The sequence below is a fragment of the Taudactylus pleione genome, unplaced genomic scaffold (genome assembly GCF_031769625.1).
Source record: "Taudactylus pleione unplaced genomic scaffold, aTauple2 ptg000012l, whole genome shotgun sequence".
Taxonomy (NCBI): Eukaryota; Metazoa; Chordata; class Amphibia; order Anura; family Myobatrachidae; genus Taudactylus; species Taudactylus pleione.
The window spans coordinates 1-26,319 of NW_028284415.1; the positions used below are offsets into that span (position 1 = coordinate 1).

General features: G+C 44.6%; 1 protein-coding gene across 4 annotated transcripts in view; it reads right to left on the reverse strand.

The window, feature by feature from the left end:
- Positions 1-567: 567 nt before the first annotated feature.
- Positions 568-26,319, reverse strand: part of LOC148542373 (E3 ubiquitin-protein ligase SMURF2-like) — a 76,616-nt gene continuing 50,864 nt past the window's right edge. For 3 of the 4 annotated variants that reach the window (XM_088467886.1, XM_088467901.1, XM_088467894.1), the window contains exons 4-9: positions 14,350-14,483; positions 12,607-12,672; positions 11,187-11,271; positions 8,461-8,607; positions 6,241-6,443; positions 568-656 (exon numbers count right to left, since the gene is read on the reverse strand). In XM_088467886.1, the coding sequence (XP_088324012.1) occupies positions 568-656; positions 6,241-6,443; positions 8,461-8,607; positions 11,187-11,271; positions 12,607-12,672; positions 14,350-14,483 (724 nt within the window). The remainder of the gene's footprint in view (positions 657-6,240; positions 6,444-8,460; positions 8,608-11,186; positions 11,272-12,606; positions 12,673-14,349; positions 14,484-26,319) is intronic. The other variant, XM_088467909.1, reaches the window with a different exon arrangement.

Sequence of the window (26,319 nt, forward strand, 5' to 3'; positions counted from 1 at the left end):
CCCCAGGCTGAAAAATGCCAGCCAGCCCCTGCATGTCCTAACCGGTTTTAGTTATGTTGTGCAGCTAAGCACTGGCAAGTTGTATTTCATGTAGATGAGACACTGCAGCATAATCAAGGGAATACAAACGCCACAGACACCAATGCAGTGCATTTATTACTTTCTATTAAAACCTTAGGACTATAGTTCTGTAATTTATTAAGCTGTAACAGAAATAAGAAAAGAAAAACATTTATCGGAGAATTCAATTGTTGTTTGGGCGCCCGTAAATAATAGGCGCTCGTCAGCAGCTATTCAATGGTTTTCCGATTGGACGCGACTTCATGATTTCTGCTAGCAGCCTACGTAAAGTCGGCCGTTTGGATGCCCTAACCAAGACTTTGCGTGGTTTAAGCCACGTTACGTGACTAAACCCCGTGCATTTGGGTGTGATAAGTAATGCAGACGTGCCAGACTGGTAAAACAAATCAATTGCTCCATCGGGTGCCCATTACATATCGCAGCCCAAAAAACATTTGCATTCCTCCCCATAAATACAATTAATTGGTATGGGGCAGGTTAATGGCCTTACCTGGGTACTCTGGGATCGTGCCACGTGCTGACCCCAGTCTGTGTATGTAGAAAGTACACCTGCCCCTGCTGTGTGGTCCTCTGTTCTGTGAGGGGAAGAGGAAAAGTTTATGCACTGCACCATCCTCCCTTCAGTACAACCCTCTTAGTCACGGGTCTCTCTCAATATTCCAAGCACCGGCTAGAACCTCTCTGCGCTAAGGCCCTGATTCAGAGCCGCTCGTAAGTGGCCACTCATTCGTTCTGACCGATGTTCGCACATCTGCGCATGCGTACGGATTTTAATACGCATGCGTGAACCAGTCAGTGCGGCCGGAAGTCGTTTGTTCGCTATATAGCGAATACCTGCTATTTTGAGTGACAGGAGGCGTATGTGGGTGGTAACAGGGGAAGGTGCTTGAAAACGGGGGCGCGGAATTCGAACACAGGCGTGCTTAAAGGTCAAAACGGGCGTTTTAAGGGAGTGCATAATTAATACAGCAGCGTCATTGACCACGTCACTTGGTTTTTTTTTAGTCAGAACTGCTCGCAAAATAGCGGTTGAAAAAACCAGCCACAAGAATAGCGAACAGTTCATACGCTGTTCGATGTACTCGATTAATCTAATAAATAGCGGACATGACGTATGGTGCGAGCGGCAAGGGGGCGTATTTTTCAAAATTACAACCGCAAGTTTTGCTCGGTCGTTCAGACTTAGAGGCGTGAACAGACCGCAATTAGCGAACGGTTCAATTGAATAGCCACCCCTTGTTTTAGAACGAACGACCGCAAATAGCGAGCGGCTCTGAATGAGGGCCTAAGCTTCCATCTGCACTCACTACAACAGAATCTTCCTCAAAAGTCCTAAACAATGTAATACAACAGGCTTGTTCTAAACATTTACTTAGCCTATAACCTTCTGTTGCCCCTCCTGGCTTCCACTCTCATTGCCTCAGGACAGCTAAATTGTCTATGTAACCCTGCTACACATCTCCTTATCCCAGTCCATTCATAACATCTCATCATAGGCCCCTCTCCCTTGCTTCATCCTATTTAACTAGTCTCCTTTATTTTACAGTACTGTAAAACATGTTGGCGCTATATAAATAAAGAATAAAAATAAAAATGCCGGGCATAGACCGGGGAGTAGAAGGCTCCTGTTGGGTAAGGAAGAGGCCTAAGACAAAGCATAATATAAATAGCTATCTGTGTAACAGGGAGAGCAAAGACACATACCATGATAACACAAACATGCAAGATCTTATAATCTAAAGGAGATGAGAGATAAAAAACAGCTGCCTATAAGGATAAAAAGAGGTTGTGATCCCAGTAACGTGATATAAAACTGCCACTCGGCAAGTTTCAATGTAAGGCCAGGAATAAAGTGAATGATGAGTGAAGATTGGTGGATAATGTTACTAGCAGAGAATGGTAGAGTTTTAGGTGTTATAGACCGAACATGTGCGTTGGGAACATAGCTGTAGTTGACAGAGGGTGGAGCTTATAGCTGTGTATACTACACACCATATGATTGTGCGACCCAGCGAAGGTGCGAAGCCATACACACTGCACGATCCAGTGCATGACGGCTTGATATGTCATTACATGCTGCAAGTAACAGCTCTGCGTCGTTCATTGCATCGTCCCATCTGCCGTGCAGAGCAGCAGATGGAACAATGTACTGAATGACTGATTACACTCTATACGATGTGTACTATAAATGGTTTCCATCCGGAACGTTATATCGTAAAGTGTGAACCCAGCTTATCACTAGAACACTGCTTTGATGACTATATTGGGACATGCGAGTTGTCAGAGAATACTTAAAACTCTGAAGGTCATGGAGTTAGTACACTTGACTTTAGTAGTACAAATCTCAGAGCATAGGCTAGACAGGCCCAGTTTCAGCAAAACAGCCACTGAAAATGAATGAAGTAGAAAAAGCTTCTTTTATCACATCACCAAACCTATGCCCACAAAACATAGTACAACCCTAAGTGTGCAGCACCCACAAACTCAGCGGATTTCTGGAACTACAAATGTTGGGAGACATGAATTGATTGAAGGCCTGATTGTTAGGCGGTTTACTTTAACCAAACTGGAGGAAGATGAGGGTCTTCAATAACAATTTAATAGTGACATTAGTCATAAAAGGGGCATGTGGCAGCTTCTTTAGATACAATTTGGCCAGAGCCTGAATGTGGAAAAATAATGAAGATCATTTAAAAAGTGCAAAACAGGTCAACACTTTGGGTCCTGTTACTTGCCACGATTTGAACAAATGCACATAGATTTCTACTACAAAATGGTGGCAGGTTGTTTCTTGCTAAATATGGACTTGGAACGGCTAGTTTTGCCGATCAGTGCAGATACGAAATTTCATTCTGAGGAGAGATATGACTGAAATGAATAAGGAGTAAGCAATGGAAAAAAAAACAATTTCTCACATGCAAGAGTGAGAAACGTAATAAAGACAATCCTTATGTCCCGACACTTTATCATGATACAGTTTAGCTGCAAATAAGGCTAAACCAAGATGTATTTGTAGAAGAAAAACAAATAAATTTAATGAAGAGGTGGTACTAAAGTGGTGATAGGCTGGGCACCAGGGACAGCTCTAGGGGTGTTCGACCTGACCGGTCGAACAGGGGCGCCACCCATCGAGGGCGCACCCTTCCCAAGCATCCCGATTTCAGCGGGACAGACACTTCGGCCCACGGGTTGTCAAATTGGGGGGTTGTGCGGCGGTGTCTGAATGGATGCTGCGAGCGGCATCCATTCAGTGCCATGAGAGGGCTGGGGGAAGCCCAACTAGTGAGGCTCCCCCCAGCCTGACGTGATTTGGAGGCGTGCCATGCCCTTCTAGCTGGTGCACAGGTTTGGCCTATGGTAATTCGGCCACACCCCCAATTTTGATCGTGGCCTTTGGTAATTAGGGCACGCCCCCAATTTTGAAAGCACGCGGCGCAGAGCACTTGGCCGGCACAAGGCATTATTAGCCCTGGAGACGGCCCTGCTGGGCACTTATGTGATGCTTACAACTTTGCTCAATGATGGTCTTCAGTTTTATTCCTCTAAGCACATATAGTGTGCAGGTATCCTTCCCAATAGTGGAGAGTAGACATCTCTTTGACATGCACAGTTCAGACTATCTAGGTGCAGCAATGCAAAACCAAAGTGATTATCTGCGCTGTGCATCCAGTGCATTTTGCCAATTATCTACATATAGATTTCCAATATGGGGCATTTCATGGAAGGCAGGTGCCCCAAGGAGTTCAGGCTTATTCAGACTGTGGGCCTGATTCAGCAGCATTCGCAGATACAACTGAGTACGCAGATCGGCCGATTGTTCACTAGTGCGTATATGTAAAGGCTGCACTGCACGTGCGCTGCGATCACACTGCGATTACAGATGCACAGAGGAAGTCATCGCAATCGCAGAGTGAGTGACAAGCTGTGAGTGTTTGGAGGTGGTGACGGGGGAGTGGTCAAATTAAAACGCAGGCGTGTGTCTGTTTGAATGCCGTTTCATGGGCGTACATAAATTAGCCACTACCTGGGATAAATTGTGCGTGAAGGGCCTATGTGCATCGTTGGTACCGATGTATACACCGGAGTGCGACGTAGTGCGGATGTGAGAAAGCAGCAGTGGGCGTCTTTATGCCCGCTGCGATGTGACAGGCATTAGCATACATTCGTAGCTGCGTTCGTTAAGGATTCGCAGCTGTATACGCAACAGCAATCCTTGCTGAATTAGGCCCTTAGTTTCAGATTGAAGGAAACATCACTGATGACTCACTGGAGAGAGAGTCTGTGGTATTAGTCATAACAGGAAGAGAGTTCACGAAAAGAGGTGTAGAATTGAAATCAGCACAGAGAAGAGAAACTAACACGCAAATAATCAAGACCAAGTAGCGATGAATAAAAACAGAAAGGGTACGAAATCTTATTCCAAGAGCAAAATGTAATAGGGTCCGAGTTTACAAAATGTGCGAGTTTAGCAGTAAACTTGCACAGTTTGCAAACTTGACCAATGTAATAAGGTCCGAGAACATGCAAACTCGCATGTTTCTCGGGCTCTCACAGCTCGCAGTATCCAGACTCGCCTCTCTCAGCCAATGAACGCTCAACCAATGCATTTCTATGGGAAATGCAGTGGCTGAGTCCTCATTCGCAAGGTACCATCCTTAGAGGACAATACTATGCCTGTGGTCCGAAGAGGACCGGAACCAAGGGGTAGGTGAGTATGGATATTATTTTACAGGTGTTGTGGATGCTACATGGAGAAGAGTACATAATTGGCTACAGCAGGGGTAGCAAACCTCGGTCCTCGAGAGCTACTAACAGTTCACATTTTCCAGACCACCTAGCTGGTGCACAGGTGTATTCATTACTCAATAACACATGTGAAAATATCCACAGGTGGAGCCAATTAGCCACTTTTGATTCTGTGAGGAGACCTGGAAAACATGCACTGTTGGTAGCTCTTGAGTACTGGGCTACAGGGATTATAGGTGAGTGTGTGTAATAAACTTCTACTTTCAAGGTGTTTGTGTCCAGCGTTTATTTTAATATTTCTTTTGCAGGTGAACTAGAGGTACAGCGGGCCCTTAATGCCCCGCATGATAGTACTTGTGGTTCTCCAAGTAGCAGCATTCGGGAGAGGCTTACTGGGACCTCTAGTTCTATTGTAAAAAACATTATTCTTCAATCTATTTTTAACACAATCAACCTGGAACCCACCACCCACGGGTGCCGGGGATAGATCGGCCTACCAGCCCAGGCCTGGGATACCCTGGAGAGAGGGAACCCCTTTTATTGTGTGGGGGGGGGGGGATCCCTGGCTTGGGCTGACTTACGGTCAGGTGCTGGATGCTTTGGCCCGGTGAGAGGGTCCCCCCGCCTGTGGCATTACACCCCCGCTAGAAAGAGTCCAGTGTTGGTTGTGGAAAATATGGTGGATGCCTTAATCATTTTGCCCCCCGTATTTCCGGAACCAACTCACTGACCCTGGTGCCAGCTGATGAAAATACAGGGGAACCCTAAGTTTTTTTCCCCTGTATTTTCACAACCAGGACTGGCTCAGAAAAGCCCAGTGCCGGTTGTGATTTCAAGGGGGTGGGGACCCACATTTTTTTTTTTTTTTACACATACAGAAGCCTTCACGGATCTCACTGAACTCGCACCTTATAATGAAACTCGCCTTACAAGGTGCAAGTTTTTATACAAAACAACTCACACGGACTCGCACAATGTAATAACCTCGAACTCAGGTTTGCAGGCTATCACATTTGCCGAGTTGTGGGACAAACTATCACCTTTAATTGTGCGAGAAGGTCAGAGTTTGTTCAGCACACAAAACTCGAACCCTATTACATTTTCCCCCCAAGTGTTTCAAATCTGCTCATTAATGGTTTCTATTTTTCTCCCAACCCCAGGCCTCGCTCTTTCATTCTTCTTCAATTTCATTGACCTTTACACGTTTCTCATTTCAAGCTATATTGTCATCCTGTATACTTCTTAAACTTGCCTGTCTCAGGCTTTACTATTGCCCCTTGTGCTGCACCAATGTTCTCACTCATACTGTCTCATCAGCTGCAACTCCCACTTTATCACTCTTAAAATATTTCCCCCATGTTCTCCCTACCCTAAAAGCGAAATTAATGCTTTCTTTTAGCCCTGGGAAATTACCATATCCCTCAGGCAAGTCAGGCGGGGTGTGCAAATGTGTTCTGCTCATGTAATTTCTATGCCGCTGTGACCGAACTCTCCTCTCTGCGAGTCGAGGGTCTGAAGTTTGTCCACTAGTGGCTCCATTGGTCCCTGTGATGGGCGTATTCTCATCCACAAAGCAGCTCAGAGGCCTCCCAGGACTGGAGTACTCAGATGCCGGTCTATTAGGGGGAAAAAAAGAAAATGAAAACACTTAGTATAGTAAAGAAAATTAATAGGATTAAAATTTACATCATCTGCTTTGTTTTACATCTCTTTAGAACCCACTTATAACTGAGGCAAGCTATGAGCTGCAGAGCGCTAAAAAGAAATTCTACAAATTTGCCATAGCCTGAATTAGTTGAACACCAAAAAACTAATTTGGTTATGATCTTTCATGCTTTCTCCACAGTGGCCAGTGTTTATCAGAAACATGCAAGGATAATAAATCATTATGCTAAAATAAGCTATAAGGTTCACTAAATAGCCTTCCAAAAATTCCAATACACAGTGGAGACAGCCATTTTGTGACTTGAAGGACCAATATGCAGCTTGCCAATTTGTGAGCAACCAGTGACATCTCTGATTAACTGCCTGAGAATGTATATATATTTATGAGGTCCTGCTTCCTAGTGAATTATTCATCTACATTCTCATTACTAGTCCAAGATATATCGGATGTAGGAGACATAACAGAAAGCAGGCAGGAAGCACAATGTTAGATGAGATGTTTTCTGTTATAATTGTCAAACATTTTAATACTTGGTGATGGATAAAATAATTTTTGTTATAATTGACAAACACTTTAAAATTATTATTTTTTCAATAGGTCACAGATGGTCTAACCCAGTTAGGGTCTTCGGATTCTGTTTTGGAAGGGGTATGATCACTATGGGGGTGATTCAATTGTTTCTCGCTCCCATAGCTCTCATCAGCCGGGTGCACTGCAGTTAAGACCAGCTCTCAAGTCTTACTTTGCATGGACTTCTGCTCGCACCTCAGGAGGCTGTAAGCAGAAATATGCGATAAGTGAAGCTTCGGGTACGGTCTCCCAAAACAAAGGAACAGCTCCCGTTCACTTTAGACGGGAGCGTGAAATAATTGAAACGCCTCCTATAAGTCCAGTATAAAAAAGACCCAGTGACAGATGTAAGAAGAGATAAAGTGGTGCAGTTGTCCAAAGCGACTAATTAGCCACTGTGATTTCAAACACACTGCTATATAAATGACATAAAATGGAGAAGTTCCTCAAAGCAATCAATCAGCTTCAGTCTCCAAGGCTTGAAACATCTCGACCTAGAATAGGGGTAGGCACTCCAGCTGCTGTGGAACTACACATTCCAGCATTCGCTGATACTTTTGCACTTAATGCTAAATCTGACACAGGGCATGTTAGGAGATGTAGTTTCTCAGCAGGATGGAATACCTCTTGTTGCCTACTTCTGTCACAGAAGATAATTATTTTCATCAGACAATTCTGAAGAACCGGAAAAACAAAAGTTAGCAACGCCTTCGTATCCAGCTACTCCATTTCCCAATAACATAAGGTGGTATCAACCACTTACATTACTCAGCTAGTTGATAGCAGAGCTCATGTAAAAGCTCATTCTAATAGAAGGCAGTGGACTGTTGATGCTATATTTTAGAGATTCCAAGAGGTAGATTTATCAAAGGCCGGAGAGAGGGGGCGCGCGGAGGCAGAGAGAGGGGCGCGCGGAGGCAGAGAGAGGGGCGCGCGGAGGCAGAGAGAGGGGCTAAGCAGACTATATGCGGTATTTGGGCGCCCAAACATCACTTTTCGTGATTGCGCCAAGCACTTTGGTCAGGGGTAGCTGTTTTACGTAGCCAAACCCGACTTCTTTTGGCGCAATCAGCGCGAAAAACAGCAACAATTGAATAGTGCCTCGCGATCTCCCGTCACTTTAGACGGGAGATAGGGCGGTACTCAATTGTTAAAGCGCGCCCGATGGACTAAGCCTTCTAGTGTGAAAGTCGATTGGAATAAAGTACCAACCAATCAGCTCCTAATTGTCACTTTTAAAGGCTGTGTGTGAAAAAATTACAGTTAGAAGCTGATTGGTTGTTACTTTATTTCTCGCCAATATTTGATAATTCTCCCCTATCCAAAATTAAACACTTCTGTGACATCTCTAAATAAATGTACAAAGAAATAACAGTCAGCATCTTACTGGTCCTTACCGTGTTGGGCGCTCCCATTGAGTTGTCCTGGTGATGTGGTTTAAATACTGGATGCGCCCCGAGGCGGTTCTCCTTTCCTCCCAGCTACGATCCAGACACGGAAGAGATAAAGCAGTCAGTGCTATTTCCAGGAAACCGAGGCCCGGCCTTATATTGTGGCCGCCAAGACAGGGGAAAAAATAAGCAGGCGTGATATGAATCAAAAGACTAGTAACAAGTGGTGGGGTTTGCTGAAAGTCAGAGATCAGAGTAAGAACAGTGTCCCAGGCCTGTCCCGATTTGTTCTCACACTGCTTTTCCTGCAAAGTCTCCCTGACCGAGTGACAAGGGACAGGCTGCATGGTGTAAGCCAACTAGTGCCCAGCAACCACTGTCTGATAAACTGTACTGAATTACTTACACAGTACAGGGGGCTAATATACCCTTTTCTGATTTCATCATTATGTATTTAGAAGTGTATTTCTCTTTAACAAAAGCCTAACGGTACAACTGGATGGTGGGGAATGCCGCACTCGGACTCTGACTTTCATCAACACAAAGCTTGGTAAACTATCAATAGCACACAAAGCAAAAAGATTAAACAGTGACAGAAATACCAAATACAAAAACACCAAATAAAACCACCACGTGTTAACATGTGTTAGAAAAGTTAAAAGTAATGTAAAATGGATGTGAAACTGTTAACTGTTAAAAAGGATACACTCAACATTAAATACAGCTTGTGGTTAACATTACATGGAAGTAAATGTTAAACTGCTATTGCAGCAGCAAGCTTAAATCAGAAGCTGAAGTGCCACTGCTATGAATGCACAATGATGTTTGTTATGGTGGCCTTCATAGCTGTAGTCTATATTGTGAATGGTAATTTTACATTCTGCAGACAGTAAGTGCCACACAGACACAAATGGGGGGTAGTGGCTGCACTGCTAAACATGAAACACTAACAATTAAAAACACAATAAATAAAATGTAAAACATTTTTAGCACATTCACGTGAACGTGTGTGTGGGTACGTGTGCGTGTGTGTGTATAAGAGATATACACAATACATAAATTATAATAGAATTAAAGATGTTTTATAGGCTTGATATTATGAGCACTATATAGATAGGGGAAGGGGGAGGTACGGGATTGATTGCACAGGAATATTGGTGGGTAAGAAAGATCGTTATAAAGCAATAAAGATAGAAGGTGCACCCTAGGAGTACATTGTGTATATCAGAGAGGAGAGAATTGGGATGATTGCATAGCAGGAATCTGCTTAGAGGCAATCCTGAATACCTACATTGGTCTATAGATATATATATATATATATATATATATATATATACACACCATATATATATATATATATATATATATATATATATATATATATATATATATATATATATATAGAGAGAGAGATAGATAGATATATATATATATATATATATATAAAAACTGTGATTATCGACGTTTGTGTATATATTTCAATATATACAAAAAAACAATTGTGATTGTCGATTACATCCAAATTGTATATTTTAATACAAAAAGTCCTGCCTTGTGATTTTTGAAAGCTATGACCATGATATATTTTTTCCATAGATATTGACAAAAAATATACAACACAAATTGCAGTAGTATTGCAGTGTATCTCCTACGATTGGAGAATTGTTTGTTTATATTGTTCAAACCTGATAGGTGTTTTTGGCCATTTTTTTCTCTTTTCCTTCCATTTTTAATGAATATCAATAAAATTTATTTTTTATAGTTTGTTAATTCTATAGGAGTGTGCCCCCACATACGGAGTCCTTTTTATGTCCTCTCTGATATTATGAGCACTGAGCAAGCTACTGTCCTATATGACCAGCCCTTTGAAACAACAGCAAAGCTTTCTGTCAGGAGGGAATAGGAAATGCCCAATCATTATGAGTTTTGAACTTTAAGAACTCTTCTATTATCCACAAGTTTTTCTACAATTTTTAAATCTAGTAATATTGTATGGTCATCTGGACCGCTGGAGCGGGGGAGGCAAAACTCTCCCCTACAGCAATCTGTGCAAGACCCTTATATCCTGGCCGGCCCCACTGTCATGTGCAAGTTCCAGCAAACATTGTGAGATCTTGTATGCAGCCGGACCACACAGAAGCTGCCGCAGGTTTGCATACATACCGGCAGGTAACAATGATAATTTGTGAATAAAATAATAAGCCACAAAAGTGCTCTTAGTTTTTTTTTTAACAACATGTGAATGATTTTCCGTCGTCATACTATTGTAAATCATTAGATGTTTGCAGATAATGGAGAAAAGTGATTTTTGTCCATGTTATCTACAAATATCAACGATTTTGGTATCGCCATACTATTGTAGATTGTTAGAAGTTTGCAAATAACGTAGAGAAAAGTGATTTTCTCTACGTGATCTGCTTTTATACATACCAATATTCATTGTAAGTGTTAAATAGCGCTGGTTATAGCGCATTGCAACACTTACCACCTCTTCTTAAGTCTCGCCCTAACTTCCTATTCATCATAAGATTTATCAAATCAGTCCTTGTGTTTCAAATGTTAATAAAAATAAATCATGGTAAACTAATTGAATGAGCTGCACAGCTATAAACAGCTTTTGCTCTAAAGCTTTCTTAAACAAGAGAAATAATGTTATAAATCCAAGTTACTCACAAATAATGTTCTTTAAAAAGAAAAAAAAAAAAGAATAAAAAAAGGCATGTTTTTCTCACCCATCAGGTAAGTCATTGTCAAACAGACGACTGCAGTCTACGACCTGCCCTCCAGTGCCTATTCGGTCCCGGGACTGAAGACTGACTGCAAAGATAGCAGGCATGGTTACAGTTTAGTCAATTGAAGTGAGAATAACCTACAGTTCATATTTCAACTTTATATTTAACTAAATGTAACTATTAAAAGGATGAATGTATAGAGATATATAACTGAGATTATTCATAACTGGTACAGGGTGATCATCTATATTTAACATATACATTCACCTGTGCTAGGCAAAAGTAAGCTAAGAAAAGTTTTGAGGTTACAGTCCCTTTAACCATTCTGGGCCTTCTTCAGTACAGTACCTGCATGTTTTTTGTCGTATGCAACAGAGTAACATCTTCACTTGCCATGTGAGTTGGGTACACACCTGACAGATATCTGCAGATAGAGTGATCTGCAGATGATGGTCGTTCATACACACTGAACGGCCATCATCTGTTTGTGCCCTCGGGTCCTGGCAGCCGGGTCGGGGCGTGCCCCACCCCCTCCTCGCGACTTCCGCTGTGTATGTACTGGCGGTCGGCACCTGCCGATGGACAGATATGTCTGCAGACATATCTGTCCATTGGCTGTGCAGTACAGCCAATGCGATATGTCGGTGAATGACTATGTTCACTGACATATCGCGGGTACACACTGGCCGACGTGCAGCAGATATATTGGCCGATCAATTGATCGGCCAATGTATCTGTCAGTGTGTAAACACATAGATCCGGCCAATGTATCTGTCAGTGTGTAAACACATAGATCTGGCTGATTTCAGATAAATCTTTTGAACAAAGTACAGGGCTGATGCAATGCTGGTAATAAATCACGGCTACTTTCATACGTGTATGTACAGGGGTGCGAGCAAATCAGAGTACAAGCAGACATCCGCATCTATTTTCAACATGCAATGCGGTCGAAGTGCATACGGCAGTGATTCGGCCCCTAAGTGGTTGCACGTGCAAAGTATACATTTATACGGACCTTAACCATAATTTTTTATGTAGACTAATTTAAACAGGTCGAGTAGACAATCACAGATTGTAATGATGGGTCTATCCAGCTAGTTAGCTGGTGACCAACAATGAAGGTGAACAAGCTGTAATTTAAGTTCCTCATTTAATTCTTCGGGAACTCTGTTTTCTCTATTCTCACACTGGAGTTATAGCTTTTATTTGGCACAATTTCTCCATCCAAATATCCAAGTTGAGTCTGAACCTGGAAAGTCCCCAGACACCGCAACATGTCTGACAAGACTAACAGGAACTGTACCTAAATGTCTCCTCACATGCCAGTAATAGGAAAACGAGGAGTCTCACTCTCTAACCAGTTAGTCTCACTACAACCTGGGAACATGCAAAAGGGTAAAATACTAATTAAATCACATACCTACTATCTGACCCCGCACTGTATCATTGTCATTTGGACCAAGCTTGCATAAATCCAGCCTTTGATCTACAGAAAAAAAAATTACCAGATTGTAACGTAGTCTCAGCTAAGGAAAACTTCTTACTTAACAATGGTGTTACATTTTACACACTGGTCACACAACATAACTTGGTGAATTATGTGGCTTTGTGGTGTGTCTTTCCTGTGCATTTAAACATACAGTAGTGATTTTTGTGGTGTGCAAGTCCACTGTGTCAACAAGAACCTTTTACAGCAGTCACCATGAGAACTTTCTCCTCTGTTCTTTTAGTTACCTAGACTATAGATAACACTGTCAACTTAGGGTGGTATTCAATTAGTTTCACACCCGCAATAAAGTTTTGCCTGCCGGACTTTGCCTACATCGCGTCTTTTGGCCACGGAAACTTATCGTTTGTGTCCCTGCTTTCGCCGTATTCAATTCCAAAAGTTGCGAAAACGACGACACACGAAGTCAGAACAGGCGGAAAGGTGTCAGAATCTGGGAAATCAGCCTGAACCCCCCAAAAAGATGCAGAAACATTGGGGATCAATGTAGTAGTGCCCGATTAACCATAATACAACTGTTTGGGGTACTTAAGTTGGTACAATAGCCTCTAATTGGCGTATTTGTACAAGTGGTGAAGAATGGCATAAACCGTATTTTTTGTAGAAAATAAGTAGTCCTGGCAAATTTGGGGTACCTCAAAATGGGTGCAAGCATCTTTTAATGTCTCTAAAGTGAAGTTTTAATAAAAGTGAAATTCCTCTGTCATAAAAGCACCTGCAATCCCCAAAACACTTGACCCCTTCTCAGAGCACCCCCAGAAGCTTATTTCGCTAGTTTTTGAATTTGTCCCCCCACTTTGTGCTTTGTCGGCCCCCAATATGAAATTACTTTTTAGGGTGTTAATTTTTTCTACGCAGTTGACTTTTGGGGGCTGTCCCATGGGTTCCAAGTGGTTTCCCCACCTTTCCACCCCAAAATAATAAAATTTTTGTACTTCATTTCTCCTGCTATTTAGAGGCGAATATTTTTTGCCTATTACATTGCGCTGTCTTTCCGCGTACGCGAAAAGTGGGTGGAATTGAATACGGAGATAAGTTTCCGACATGCGAAAAGACGCAATCGGCGATACTTTTTCGCGGACCTCGGCTTTTCGCGTCTAACGGAATATGGCCCTTAGTAGTAGTAATACAGCCACCTATTGTATCTCGGCAGCCACAATAATGTTGTCTATAGTTCTGAGACAGATCAATAAAGAGCTCTTACACATGAGAATTTTTCCTAGAGCTTTAGAAGTGTTTTATGTCTGAAAAGTATCTAAATCCTCAGATGCATGCGGTTTTTTGTTTTTTTACGTAAACATTCTGCATCACAGTAAGACAATTAACATTATGATATTCAGGCATTTGGATACAGAAATAACAAAACACATTTTAGTAGTATTTCACGTTAGCAAAACAAATCATTGTTACTAGTGCTAGTGTGGATGAATGACAAACTGCTGGAAGAGACTCCAATCAGCCAATTTAAAATCCACAAATTGAAAACAATAACATGACATTTGCGCTCTGTAACATTAAATATAGTAAGGTGTCGTACATTTAAAACGCTAAAACTTAATAATAAAATGATGTCTCGTGCTAGTACCCATGAAATGGCAGTGACCCCCCCCCAAAAAAAAAAAGAGGTAACCTTTTCCCCCATTCCCCTGTACTCACAGCCGGTGTCCTTGAGGCGGTTGATGGCGTTAGAGAGAAGCCGCACACAGCCAAGGAACCCAGCTCCCTGCTTTTTGTGAATCTTCTTGTGGTTCCAAACGCTGATTGTGATGGAGTCTGATTTGCCGATGTATCTGGAGGGGTGAAGAGGAGAAAACAATGGACATTTGTATCATTGCTATATCCCTACTTCATGCACCAAATGTCAAACACCACAATCACAAGTGCAGCATATGCCATGTACTACCAAACTGTCCGTGGTGCTGAGACTACAATATTTACTTTGTTTAGGACAAGGAGAATAAGCTGGAGCCAATAAGGTATTTGAAAACAATAATGCAGCAAGCTTTGGGCAGAGAATATTATATTGTATAATTATATATGAATTAGCCCAGTGTTTATTTTTTTAGACAGACAGCACCTATACACATAGGGGTTGATTCAGTTCGCCACGAGGGGGCATTGGGGCAAGGGGGACGAATTGCCACTGCAATGCGCTGGAAATCCAAGCAAAAGCACCTAATTTTGCCCCTAATCGCGGCCCACCTTTGCAGATTATTGTACGTAGCCTTAATGGAGATTAAATAAGCGTTAAATTTAGATAGAAATTTTATTGAGTCCTCTGTAGTAGAATTACACCTCTCTTGCTGGGAATACACTGTCAAAATGTCTCTCTGACAGACAGACATTTTCTCTCACAGCCTGTCAGATATCGTTGTCATACACTGTAAGAGATGGCACAGTATATGGCTACGTGATATCAGCTTCCTCCCCTTGGAAGCGGATATCACGAGGGGAGCAGTGGAAATGTCGGGTGGTCAGCCCAAGGCAGCATACAATGCTGATCCGGCTGACTTGCAGCTCACATATTATCGTATCTGTCGGACATGCCAATCGATTCGGCATCTCCAGAAGACCAATAATTTGTGGTCGGTCGCGGAAATACACTATAATTATATGACCAATCCGCTGATATCTGGAGGATCGGCCAGATAACTATATAATGAATGCTAAGCATAGATCTTCGGTATTAAAGCATTGCTGCCTCAGAGTCCACGGTTTCATCCGTGTTCCAATATCCTGGTACTATATGGAGAAATGTTAATAAAAATAAGATCCAATGGGACAGGTACTGATGTGAATAATTCAACCTTCTCTGGTAAGTGGCGCTAAACGAAAAAAGGCAAGCTTGCAAATAATCTGCTATAATTACTACATAATACATTATTTTCAAACTAAGATATCAGCTCATTATTGCTATTATGTTATTATTAAACAAGATATCCAAAAAGACAATGAATGTTACACGGGATACTTAATCTGGGAAGTGTTAAAGCTTACAGAATGTGTTTGTCTGCTCTAATAAGAAAACAGACTGCAAAGGAACGTAAAAATAAAAATGGAAGTTCTTTTAAAGGCATGTAAGTCAAAGCATCAATAGTGCTAGCAATGAAAAGAAACCATTGATGAATAAGTGACAGGTAATTGAATTTACGGTGTATGAAACTGCTAGAGAAGGGATCAAACTGTTCATGGTTTAGAGTTTTTTGGGGAAAAACAGAGGTAGCCAATAACTTGCCATAGGGTGACTCCTGTGGTATTGAGGTAGTTATATTAGCATAAATATTTCTAAACTTATGTAGTTAACAACAGTTAAGGTACATGGGAATGTGGAATTAAGCTGGGTACACATTAGACGATTTGTCAATCTCCTACGAATCAAAATGACAAATCATCCAGTGTGTACACACTATTGCGCGCTCCTGCGCTTTTGTTCGTCGCATCTTCATGTCGAGGATTTGAGGAACGACACCATGCTTCTGGATGTGGCGGGGGATGTATGTACAGACCGCCCATGATATCTTTCAGACGCATATACCATCGCTGTGTGCACACCATCTAGTGTGTACTCTGCTTTAGTCATTAAAAACAGAAAACATTCCTTTTCCCCAGAAGACCAGCATGGAGTGTCATCCTTTTCACAATTCTAGGGCTCTGCTAAATCTATCTCCTTTTCACCGGTATATTACAAGCACTAGCATTAATTGGTACATGCAAGCGAGGTAAGGGAAGGAACATAATTACAAAATGGAAAAAACAAAACAAAAAAATTACTCTGGAAGAAAAAGCAATGATGTCATATTGTACCACCAACTGTACGTTATAGGGAGACAACAAGTCACAAGGAGTTCTGTGACCATTTATAGGAGGAGGGGGCAATTTTAGGAAAATGGATCTCAGAGTTGAAAAACAAATTAATAATCGTTTTTACTGCTTCAATAATGTACCAAGTTTATACTATTTTATAAAATATGATGTTTCCACTGTACCATGGCAGTGTTAGTACCAAATAGGCATAAAATGGACTTTCACTAACTGAACACTCCATTACTCTTACATTATATAGTACATACTTTTCTATAGAAATTTTCATTGATGCTAACAGTGTAGTGGATAAAATGATAACACCTCCCAAGGGTGTGGACACAATACGAAAACAAATCGTGTAAGGAGTTCAGCTCAGGATACAGGAGATTTGAGACATGTTGCTAAAACGCTCATCTCATCTTATGATAATTCTCCTGAATACATAGCTCATCCATGAGGGAACACAAAATACAGCCCTCAAAACAGGTTCCAGGCCAAGATAAACACTTTCTTTTAGCAGGCAAATCCCCTCTAATCTTCCGGCAAATATTGCTGCAGACTCCTTGGCTGTGCCACGTTTGACCAGACCACTAAGTAAAATGGTTCTAAAAATATGGCTGTCCATCTGACCCTGGAACATACTGTGTCAGGGACTGTGGAAAATAAGCTGCACAGACACCCAGGGAAACACCACTCTGATAAAGTGACTTAAAGCATTGTCTGTACTTTAAATCAACATAAATACATTAATATGCTGTTGTGCGTTGATTTAAACCATGTCAGAGCTGCTACCACCATAGTAATATCCTGAGAGGATGTATTAGTCACTATTTTCAACAGTATAACACTGTATTTACACTACTTAGAAGAGCTAATGGTGGATGCAGGGATAAACATTACCAAACTGATAGACTGTCATGAAGTGGAGTAAAAGAAGCAATGCCAAATTTCATAGTAAATGACTCCTAGTTGCTTTATTGCACCCGATCTCCCGTCTAAAGTGACGGGAGATCGGGGTGCAATTTTCAATTGTTTTTGGGTGCCCATACTTTATTGCGCATGTCGCAGCCAATGAGACTGTTTAGCCACAAAAAACTATGTTAGGGCCCCAAAATTAAGACTTACCGCACATTTCTTGCCCGCCACCTCAGGAGGGTGTGAGGAGAAATGCCGGCGTCGGTGGTTATCGTGCCCTAATGTAGCAACAATTGAATTGCTCCATTGGGAATCCAGTAGTGAAAGGCGCTGATGCAAACAATTGAAGTCCCCCCTCTAGAACTCTAGCGACATCAAACATGACATGGTGACATCACACAGAAAATCCCATTCAGTAGGAATCTGAGAGTCTACATAGTTTTACTATGCTTTTCCAAAGAAGGCTAAAGGCTGGCATGACATGATTTGACTTCTAGGTCCAAAATGGTACCCATAGCACAAGGTCACATTCTGGTGGGACAATGGTAATGCCATTTCCAAAACAATGTTCCTGTTTGTGGACCCATGGGTCCTAAAAGGGACCACTAAATAGCTACAGATAAGCACCAACTAATGTCACCTATATTTAATGACAACCCACACTTCACAAAGAGACACTATTAAATACTCCTATACATTCCACTGAAGCGCAGACCTTGCTACAGGACCTTGCTTATTCCACTCCAAAACGACACTGTCTGCTCTACCATGCTCAACAGGGTGACACTGTCTGCTCTACCATGCTCAACAGGGTGACAGGGTCTGCTCTACCATGCTCAACAGGGTGACAGGGTCTGCTCTACCATGCTCAACAGGGTGACAGGGTCTGCTCTACCATGCTCAACAGGGTGACAGGGTCTGCTCTACCATGCTCAACAGGGTGACAGGGTCTGCTCTACCATGCTCAACAGGGTGACAGGGTCTGCTCTACCATGCTCAACAGGGTGACAGGGTCTGCTCTACCATGCTCAACAGGGTGACAGGGTCTGCTCTACCATGCTCAACAGGGTGACAGGGTCTGCTCTACCATGCTCAACAGGGTGACAGGGTCTGCTCTACCATGCTCAACAGGGTGACAGGGTCTGCTCTACCATGCTCAACAGGGTGACAGGGTCTGCTCTACCATGCTCAACAGGGTGACAGGGTCTGCTCTACCATGCTCAACAGGGTGACAGGGTCTGCTCTACCATGCTCAACAGGGTGACAGGGTCTGCTCTACCATGCTCAACAGGGTGACAGGGTCTGCTCTACCATGCTCAACAGGGTGACAGGGTCTGCTCTACCATGCTCAACAGGGTGACAGGGTCTGCTCTACCATGCTCAACAGGGTGACAGGGTCTGCTCTACCATGCTCAACAGGGTGACAGGGTCTGCTCTACCATGCTCAACAGGGTGACACGGTCTGCTCTACCATGCTCAACAGGGTGACACGGTCTGCTCTACCATGCTCAACAGGGTGACACGGTCTGCTCTACCATGCTCAACAGGGTGACACGGTCTGCTCTACCATGCTCAACAGGGTGACACGGTCTGCTCTACCATGCTCAACAGGGTGACACGGTCTGCTCTACCATGCTCAACAGGGTGACACGGTCTGCTCTACCATGCTCAGCAGCATCAGTGGGTGACAACGGATTAAAAAAATCAGTTTTTCAGTGATTTGGTACTACAATGGGAAGTGATGGAATATTTTTATCTTAAATGAGATTAAATATACACAATTACATGCTTGCCACCATCTGGAAGGTGAATTAGAATGTATTATTTGAATTATATGTTACATATTTACGATTCCACTATCACTACCATTGCACTGATTGTTTTTAAAGTTGATGTTATCAAGACTGAGCACACACCACAATATTCTAAAAAGAAAACTTGCCAAACATGTAGCAAAGCACAACCTACACTAATACAATAGCAAGCATACAACCACACTAACAGCTCTTTGCATTATTAGATGTACTCCACATATATCACACTGGTCTAACACAAAAGACAAGTGTTTCTGGTCATAAATAAAAATTCTACCAAAAATCCCCAGGAAACTAGTCGTATTACCCACCTCCGTGATATATGACAGACACTCTTTGCCAAGGCAGAGAACCTTTCATATATACGACACAACACGTTTTTATAGTTTATTAACATTATGCTATAGACGAAGCTACCCAAATACATAGAAGAAAGCGTAAAACACAGGTATATTGTTGGGATTCAGCATATTTGGGTTTCCCATTTTCGCAAATTTTAAGTTGTTTCAATAACTGTCATCAAAACAATGTTTATGTCTGAATACGGAGAAAGGCAGAACATGTTGGGATTTGTAGTCCCATAACAGCTATTATACTGCAGGCTGTCCAAGCTTGGTAAAAAAACAATTAGTACTGAGTGTCTGATATACTGTAGTTTAAAGCCAAATTACTGTTTATCCATAAATCTGTCTAGTGTTGAAGGATAGCCAATACATTGAAGAACATGCTTGTTGGAAAGCGTCAAGTCACTTCCAAGCCTGGCCTTCATCTATGCTAGAACCACATATTCCATTAAATATTTGTTTCCCTATTAAAATACTGCCTGGATTTTTCTTCTCTAGGTCTTTAGGCTGCGTACACACCTATAGATATGTGTCCAATCTGTCTGGTGGGAAGGAAAAACTACATATGTATAAGAGCAAACAACAATAGAAATTTGCTCCCAAATACTGGAAAACTGACCAGATTTTCCTTCCCACCAGAAAGATTATAGACAGATATATCTATAAATGTATACGCAGATTGGTTAGATGGGATATCAGGACCATCTTTATTACATGTGTCACTTCTGTGTGTTTGAAGATATTACAAGAAGTCCATCTAGAAAAGGGTTTCCCACAAAAGTGCAAATGGAAGGAGGAAAATGTGTCCCATTAGAAGTATAGTGATGAGGTTGGGTTTGCAGCACCTCTGACCAACTGGACAATATGTGGGGAGGAAAAGGCGGAAACCTTTAAATGAACTTCCACTCCTTTATCTTATTTAAATAATCTTATCCTGCCAAACTAAATCTTGTTTTTGCACACATTTGCCCTATCCACATTAAGAATGACTCTGGTCAGATGACTTCTCCAGAAGGCTGTGCAACATTTCCCACCTGCCCCCCATTCTTCTGCAGAGGACACAACGAAAGCTTATCCGTTAGGTCAATTCATGCTGCAATTGTAATAAATTTGTGCTGTGAGGTGTTCTGTGGACAGTGTTATGAAGAACTGGATGAACCATTCTACGGTCTGTCGAAGCAGCTGGTTCAGCCGGTACAGAGAACAATGACTCTTGTGTTATTTTTCCTCCAAAATTTGGTCTGTATACAATAAGAGGATACAGCAGGGTGATTTAATGTCTTGTGCGGAAGCGTCAGTGTAACCTGTTAATGAATAAGACGGGTGCGGAAACTAATCTGCATGTCTTCAAAGTGGAACTGTCATCAGTACATTAATCCAACTAAACACCAAAAAAGTAACGATTGGCTCGAAAACACGACAGTAACAGCACCATGTATCACTCTGGAGGAGGGGAACTATTTACAATAAAGATTAACAATACCAATTAACACCCTTTGGGGGAGGCATCTCCCAACAGTAAGGGTAGTATTTCTTACATTTTTTTTTTTTTAAGACAGTTGTGTGACATTTTCTCTCTTCATGTTTCTTTCATTACAAAAATATGAGATATGGTAAGAACTTACCCTTGTTATCTCTATTTCTACGAAGTCCATAGGGTTCCACAGGATACCTTGGGGTATAGGTGTGACGTCAGTCGCAGGGCACCAAAGAGTTAAGCTTTCAGCCTCCCAGGATGCACTAGGTCCCCCTCCTATACCCCGCCCCCAGGCCAAGGCACCTCAGTTAGTTACCAAGCCATAGGCCGGAGGAGGAGAAGGAAGAGAGAGAACAAAGATCTGGACACATACAAGAATCACATTCTCACCAGAGGGAGACGGAAAACCGGTGACCAGAGCAAAGCCCATCTGCAGCACAGGTGCGACAGGGCGGGAGTCCTGTGGAACCCTATGGACTTCGTAGAAATAGAGATAACAAGGGTAAGTTCTTACCATATCTCATATTTTCTACTTCAGGGTCCATAGGGTATCCACAGGATACCTTGGGGATGTCCCAAAGCAGTATCCTTTAAGGGTGGGGACGCTCCTGTGCAGAAAGGAGAATCCGCCGCCCGAAGGAAGCATCCTGAGAGGCGAAGGTGTCAAACCTGTAATACCTCACGAAGGTATGGACAGAAGACCACGTAGCAGCCTTGCAGATCTGAACTGCCGAGGCACCACGTCAAGCTGCCCACGAAGGACCCACAGACCTAGTGGAATGAGCCTTCAGAGAAGGAGGGACCGGTAGGCCTTCATGAAGATAAGCTTCAGAAATAGCCATACGGATCCAGGCTGCCAAAGTTTGCTTTGAAGCAGGCCAACCCTTTTTACAGAAGCCATAGAGGACAACAAAGCGTCCGACTTCCTAAACAAAGAAGTGCGGTCCACATAAGTCCTTAAGGCCCGCACAACATCCAAAGAGGCCTCACCCACGGAAAGACCCGGTGAGTTAAAGGCCGGAACAACTATTTCCTCGTTAACCTGAAACTGGGAAACAACTTTGGGGAGAAACTCGGGCCGAGTGCGGAGCACTGCCCTGTTCCCATGAAAAAAACCAAGAAAGGGGGTCTACAAGAAAGAGCCCCTAACTCAGAAACACGTCTGGCTGAAGCAACGGCCAGAAGGAAAACAGTCTTAGCTGTTAGCCATTTAATATCCACTGAGCCCAGTGGTTCAAACGGCGGTCCTTGGAGAGTCCTCAGGACCACAGCCAAATCCCAAGGCGCCACAGGTGGAACAAAGGGCGGCTGAATACGGAGAACACCTTGCATAAAGGTGCGCACATCCGGGATTGTAGCAATCCTACGGTGAAACCAGACAGATAGGGCCGAAACCTGTACCTTCAAAGAAGCAAGGCGAAGCCCATGATCTAGTCCCGCTTGCAGGAAGGCGAGAATCCGAGACAGACGAAACTCCCGCGGTGCATAACCTCTCGGTCGACACCACTGGAAGAACGTATGCCACACGCGATGGTATATCCTCGCGGAAGACGGTTTCCGAGCTCGTAACATGGTACACAGCATAGAGCTGGCAAACCCCCAGGACCTCAGCATGGCCGTCTCAACAGCCACGCCGCCAAAGACAGCCGAGTCAGGTCCGGGTGAAGACAAGGACCCTGAGACAGAAGGTCCGGTCGTAGCGGCAACCGCAGAGGACTGTCCACGGACAGACCCTGAAGGTCTGAGAACCAGTGCCGTCTGGGCCACGCGGGAGCTATCAACAGGAGCGTCCCTCCTTCCTGTTTGAATTTCCGGATTACCCGTGGAAGAAGGGAGACCGGAGGGAACAGGTATGCGAACCTGAACGTCCACCGGACGGACAGAGCATCCACCAGAGACGCCCCTTCGTCTCTTGTGCGAGACCCGTACACCGGCAACTTGTTGTTGTGCCGGGACGCCATGAGGTCGATTTCTGGAAGACCCCACCTGTCCACCAGTAGTTGAAAAACGTCCGGGTGCAGGGACCATTCCCCTGGATGAACGTCCTGGCGACTTAGAAAGTCCGCCTCCCAATTTAGCACTCCCGGGATGAAGACCGCTGATATGGCCGGAAGATTGCGCTCCGCCCAAACCAGGATCCGAGAGACCTCTACGAGAGCCGCCCGACTGCGAGTTCCTCCTTGCCTGTTTATGTAGGCCACGGTGGTAGCATTGTCCGACTGGACCTGCACCGGGTGACCCTGGAGAAACCGCTGTGCCTGCAGGAGAGCATTGAAGACCGCACAGAGTTCCAAGATATTTATTGGAAGCTCCGCTTCTGTCGGTGTCCACCTGCCCTGGAACAAGTGTGGACCCGAAACTGCTCCCCAGCCTCGAAGACTGGCGTCCGTTGTCAACAGGACCCAATTTGGAACCCAGAATGGACGTCCCTTGTTGAGGTGGGTCATCTTTAACCACCACGCAAGGGACAGGCGAACCTCCGGGGTGAGCACAATCGTCTGGAACTTCAGAGACTGAGGCAGCCCGTTCCACTTGGACAGGATCAGGTGCTGCAGAGGTCTAGAGTGAAACTGGGCGTATTCCACCATGTCGAACACCGACACCATGGAGCCCAGTAACCTCATCGCCGAGTGTAAGGACACCCGGCGGCTGTGCAGACAACTGCGCACCCTTGACTGTAAAGCAGAGATCTTGTCCTCCGTCACGAAGATCCTTTGCTGTCCCGAGTCCAATAAGGCTCCAAGATGCAGAATCCTCCGAGACGGGATTAGAGTGGACTTCTGCCAGTTAATTAGCCAGCCGTGCCGTTGCAGCAGTGCAATGGTCAGGTCCAAGTGGTGTAACAGGAGCTCTGGAGATCCTGCCACCAATAACAGGTCGTCCAAGTACGGCAACATGCGGACTCCTTGCAGCCGCAGAGAAGCCGCCATGACCGCCATAGCGTCCTGTATGTCCAATGACACCATGTAGTCCCCAGGTTCCAGCGCCAGAATGATGGACCGTAGGGTCTCCATCCGAAACTTCGGGACCCGCAAAGACTTGTTGAGTGCTTTGAGGTTGAGAATCGGACGATATGACCCATTGGGTTTCTGTACCAAAAATAGATTTGAATAGAAACCCTGGCCCCTCTGGGAGAATGGAACAGGCACTATAACTCCAGCCTGGAGCATAGTGTGCAATACCTTCCGCAGCTCCGTAGCCTTGTTCCGGTCTGATGGTAGACCCGTGGTGAAGAATCGAGCCGGGGGTCTGTGCCGGAAGGAGAGGGCGTACCCGTGAGAGACCACCTCCAGAACCCAAGTGTCTGTCGTAGTGAACGACCAACACCGGGAGAACTGCAGCAGGCGGGCTCCCACCCTGGGATCCCCCAAGGGGAGACCCGGACCGTCAGGCCGCAGGCTTGTCATCTGGCTTGGGGGCCGGACGTCTGGTACTCCATGCCTGTTTCCGGGGCTTGCCCGATTTCTGTGGTTTGGGCCTGCCCTGGGCCCTAGATGACCGAAAGGACGATGGTCCAGAACCAGAAGGAGCAGCGGCCGACGGGAGACAAGCAGATTTGGCTGCCGCCAGCGTGGCCACAATCTTATCCAGATCCGGACCGAAGAGAACTTCTCCGGTAAACGGCAACGCTTCCAGACCTTTCTTGGATCTGCGTCCGCCTTCCAGGATCGCAGCCACAAGGTGCGACGAGCAGCTACCGCTGCTGAAGAAATTCTAGACACCAGAGTACTAATGTCTAGAGCCGCCTCGTTGATGTAGGTGGCCGAATCACGGAGATTGCCAATCAACTCCGCTTGTTCGGCCGGACAGTCGGATTCAAAAGAAGCCTCTAATGAATCCGCCCAGCGCTCCATCGCTCTGGCAACCCAGCAAATGGCCATAGCCGGCCGTGCTGCCCCCCCTGCAAGGGAATAAGCGGACTTCAGGCAGATTTCTACCTTGCGGTCCGTAGCATCCTTAAGGGAGGACATGGATGGCATCGGCAATGTGGCACTACGGACAAGACGGGTCACGTGAGAATCCACCTGTGGAGGGGATTCACACTTAGCAAAATAATTATCCGCGAACGGATAAGCCACCGCCAGGCGTCTCTGCGGCTGGTATCTTTTGCCAGGTTGTTTCCACGCCTCCTCTAAATGGTCCACCAACTGACCCGAAAGAGGAAAGACTGTGGCATCGCCCTTCACATCTTTGAAAAAGGCATACTTAGATTTAGCCGCTGGGGGAACTTCGTCCTCAATCACCAAGGCTGTGCGGACCGCCCGAATAAGTCCAGGAATATATACTTTGGACTTAGCATCAGCGTCCTTAGTATGGAAAGGTTCCTGATCGTAAGGATCCAGAATCTCCCCATCATCAGACGTCCCTTCGTCATCCTCATAAGGAGCGGACAGAGACGCCACCGGCCTTTTATGAGGCCGCATCACAGACTCCCCTTGCAATACATCCGACAAGTGCTGTAAAGAACTCGTCAGGGAGTTAACCCACGCTGGCTCCTGAGAACCCGGGAGCGGGGAAATAGGGAGACTGTGGGGTACCACCAATTGTCGTGGGAACCCCTGCATGGGTGACGACACCACAGACTGCTGGGACAAACCCATCGGAGTAAACGCGGGCTGCGGAGCTAACTGGCCCACTAAAGCTGTTAACGCCTGAGCGAAACAAGCCCAGGGCGGCTCCTGTACCGGTGCTGTAACCGTAATAGGCCGCGCCATGGACAACACTGCCGGCAAAGGCCCTCCGCGCTACCCTCCCCCTCCGCTAACGGTACTTTGCACGTGGTACACTGTAGCCGGAGGGGAAAATCACTTTCAGACATGATGGCACCACGTATGTGACCTCTCTCACCAATTAAGTATTAAATAGGCGAGAGACCACCCTGCAGCACCGCACCGCAAGGGCTTTAGCAGAAAGAACAGGGACAGTAATAAAGCTGACAGTTTAGTGAAGAATAGTTACAGGCAGCGCTAGCACAGTCACATACAATGCAGAGAAATAACAATTCCTGCACTAACAGCGCTGATCACTCAACTACACAGACACAGGGCCTGGTAGGACACAGCGCTGCATACACAGACCTGAGCCACAGCGGAGGAGAGGTATGCGGGGGGACCCAGACCACGATGCTTCCTTCCAGACTTCCAGCAGCGTTCACCATGCGTTGCAGAGAAGATGGCCGCCGAGGAGCAGAGAGAAGCTGGCCTGGGGGAGGAGCGCTGACACAGGACCAGTCAGCACAGTGCAGAGAGGGCTGTGTGCAGCGGGGGAGGCG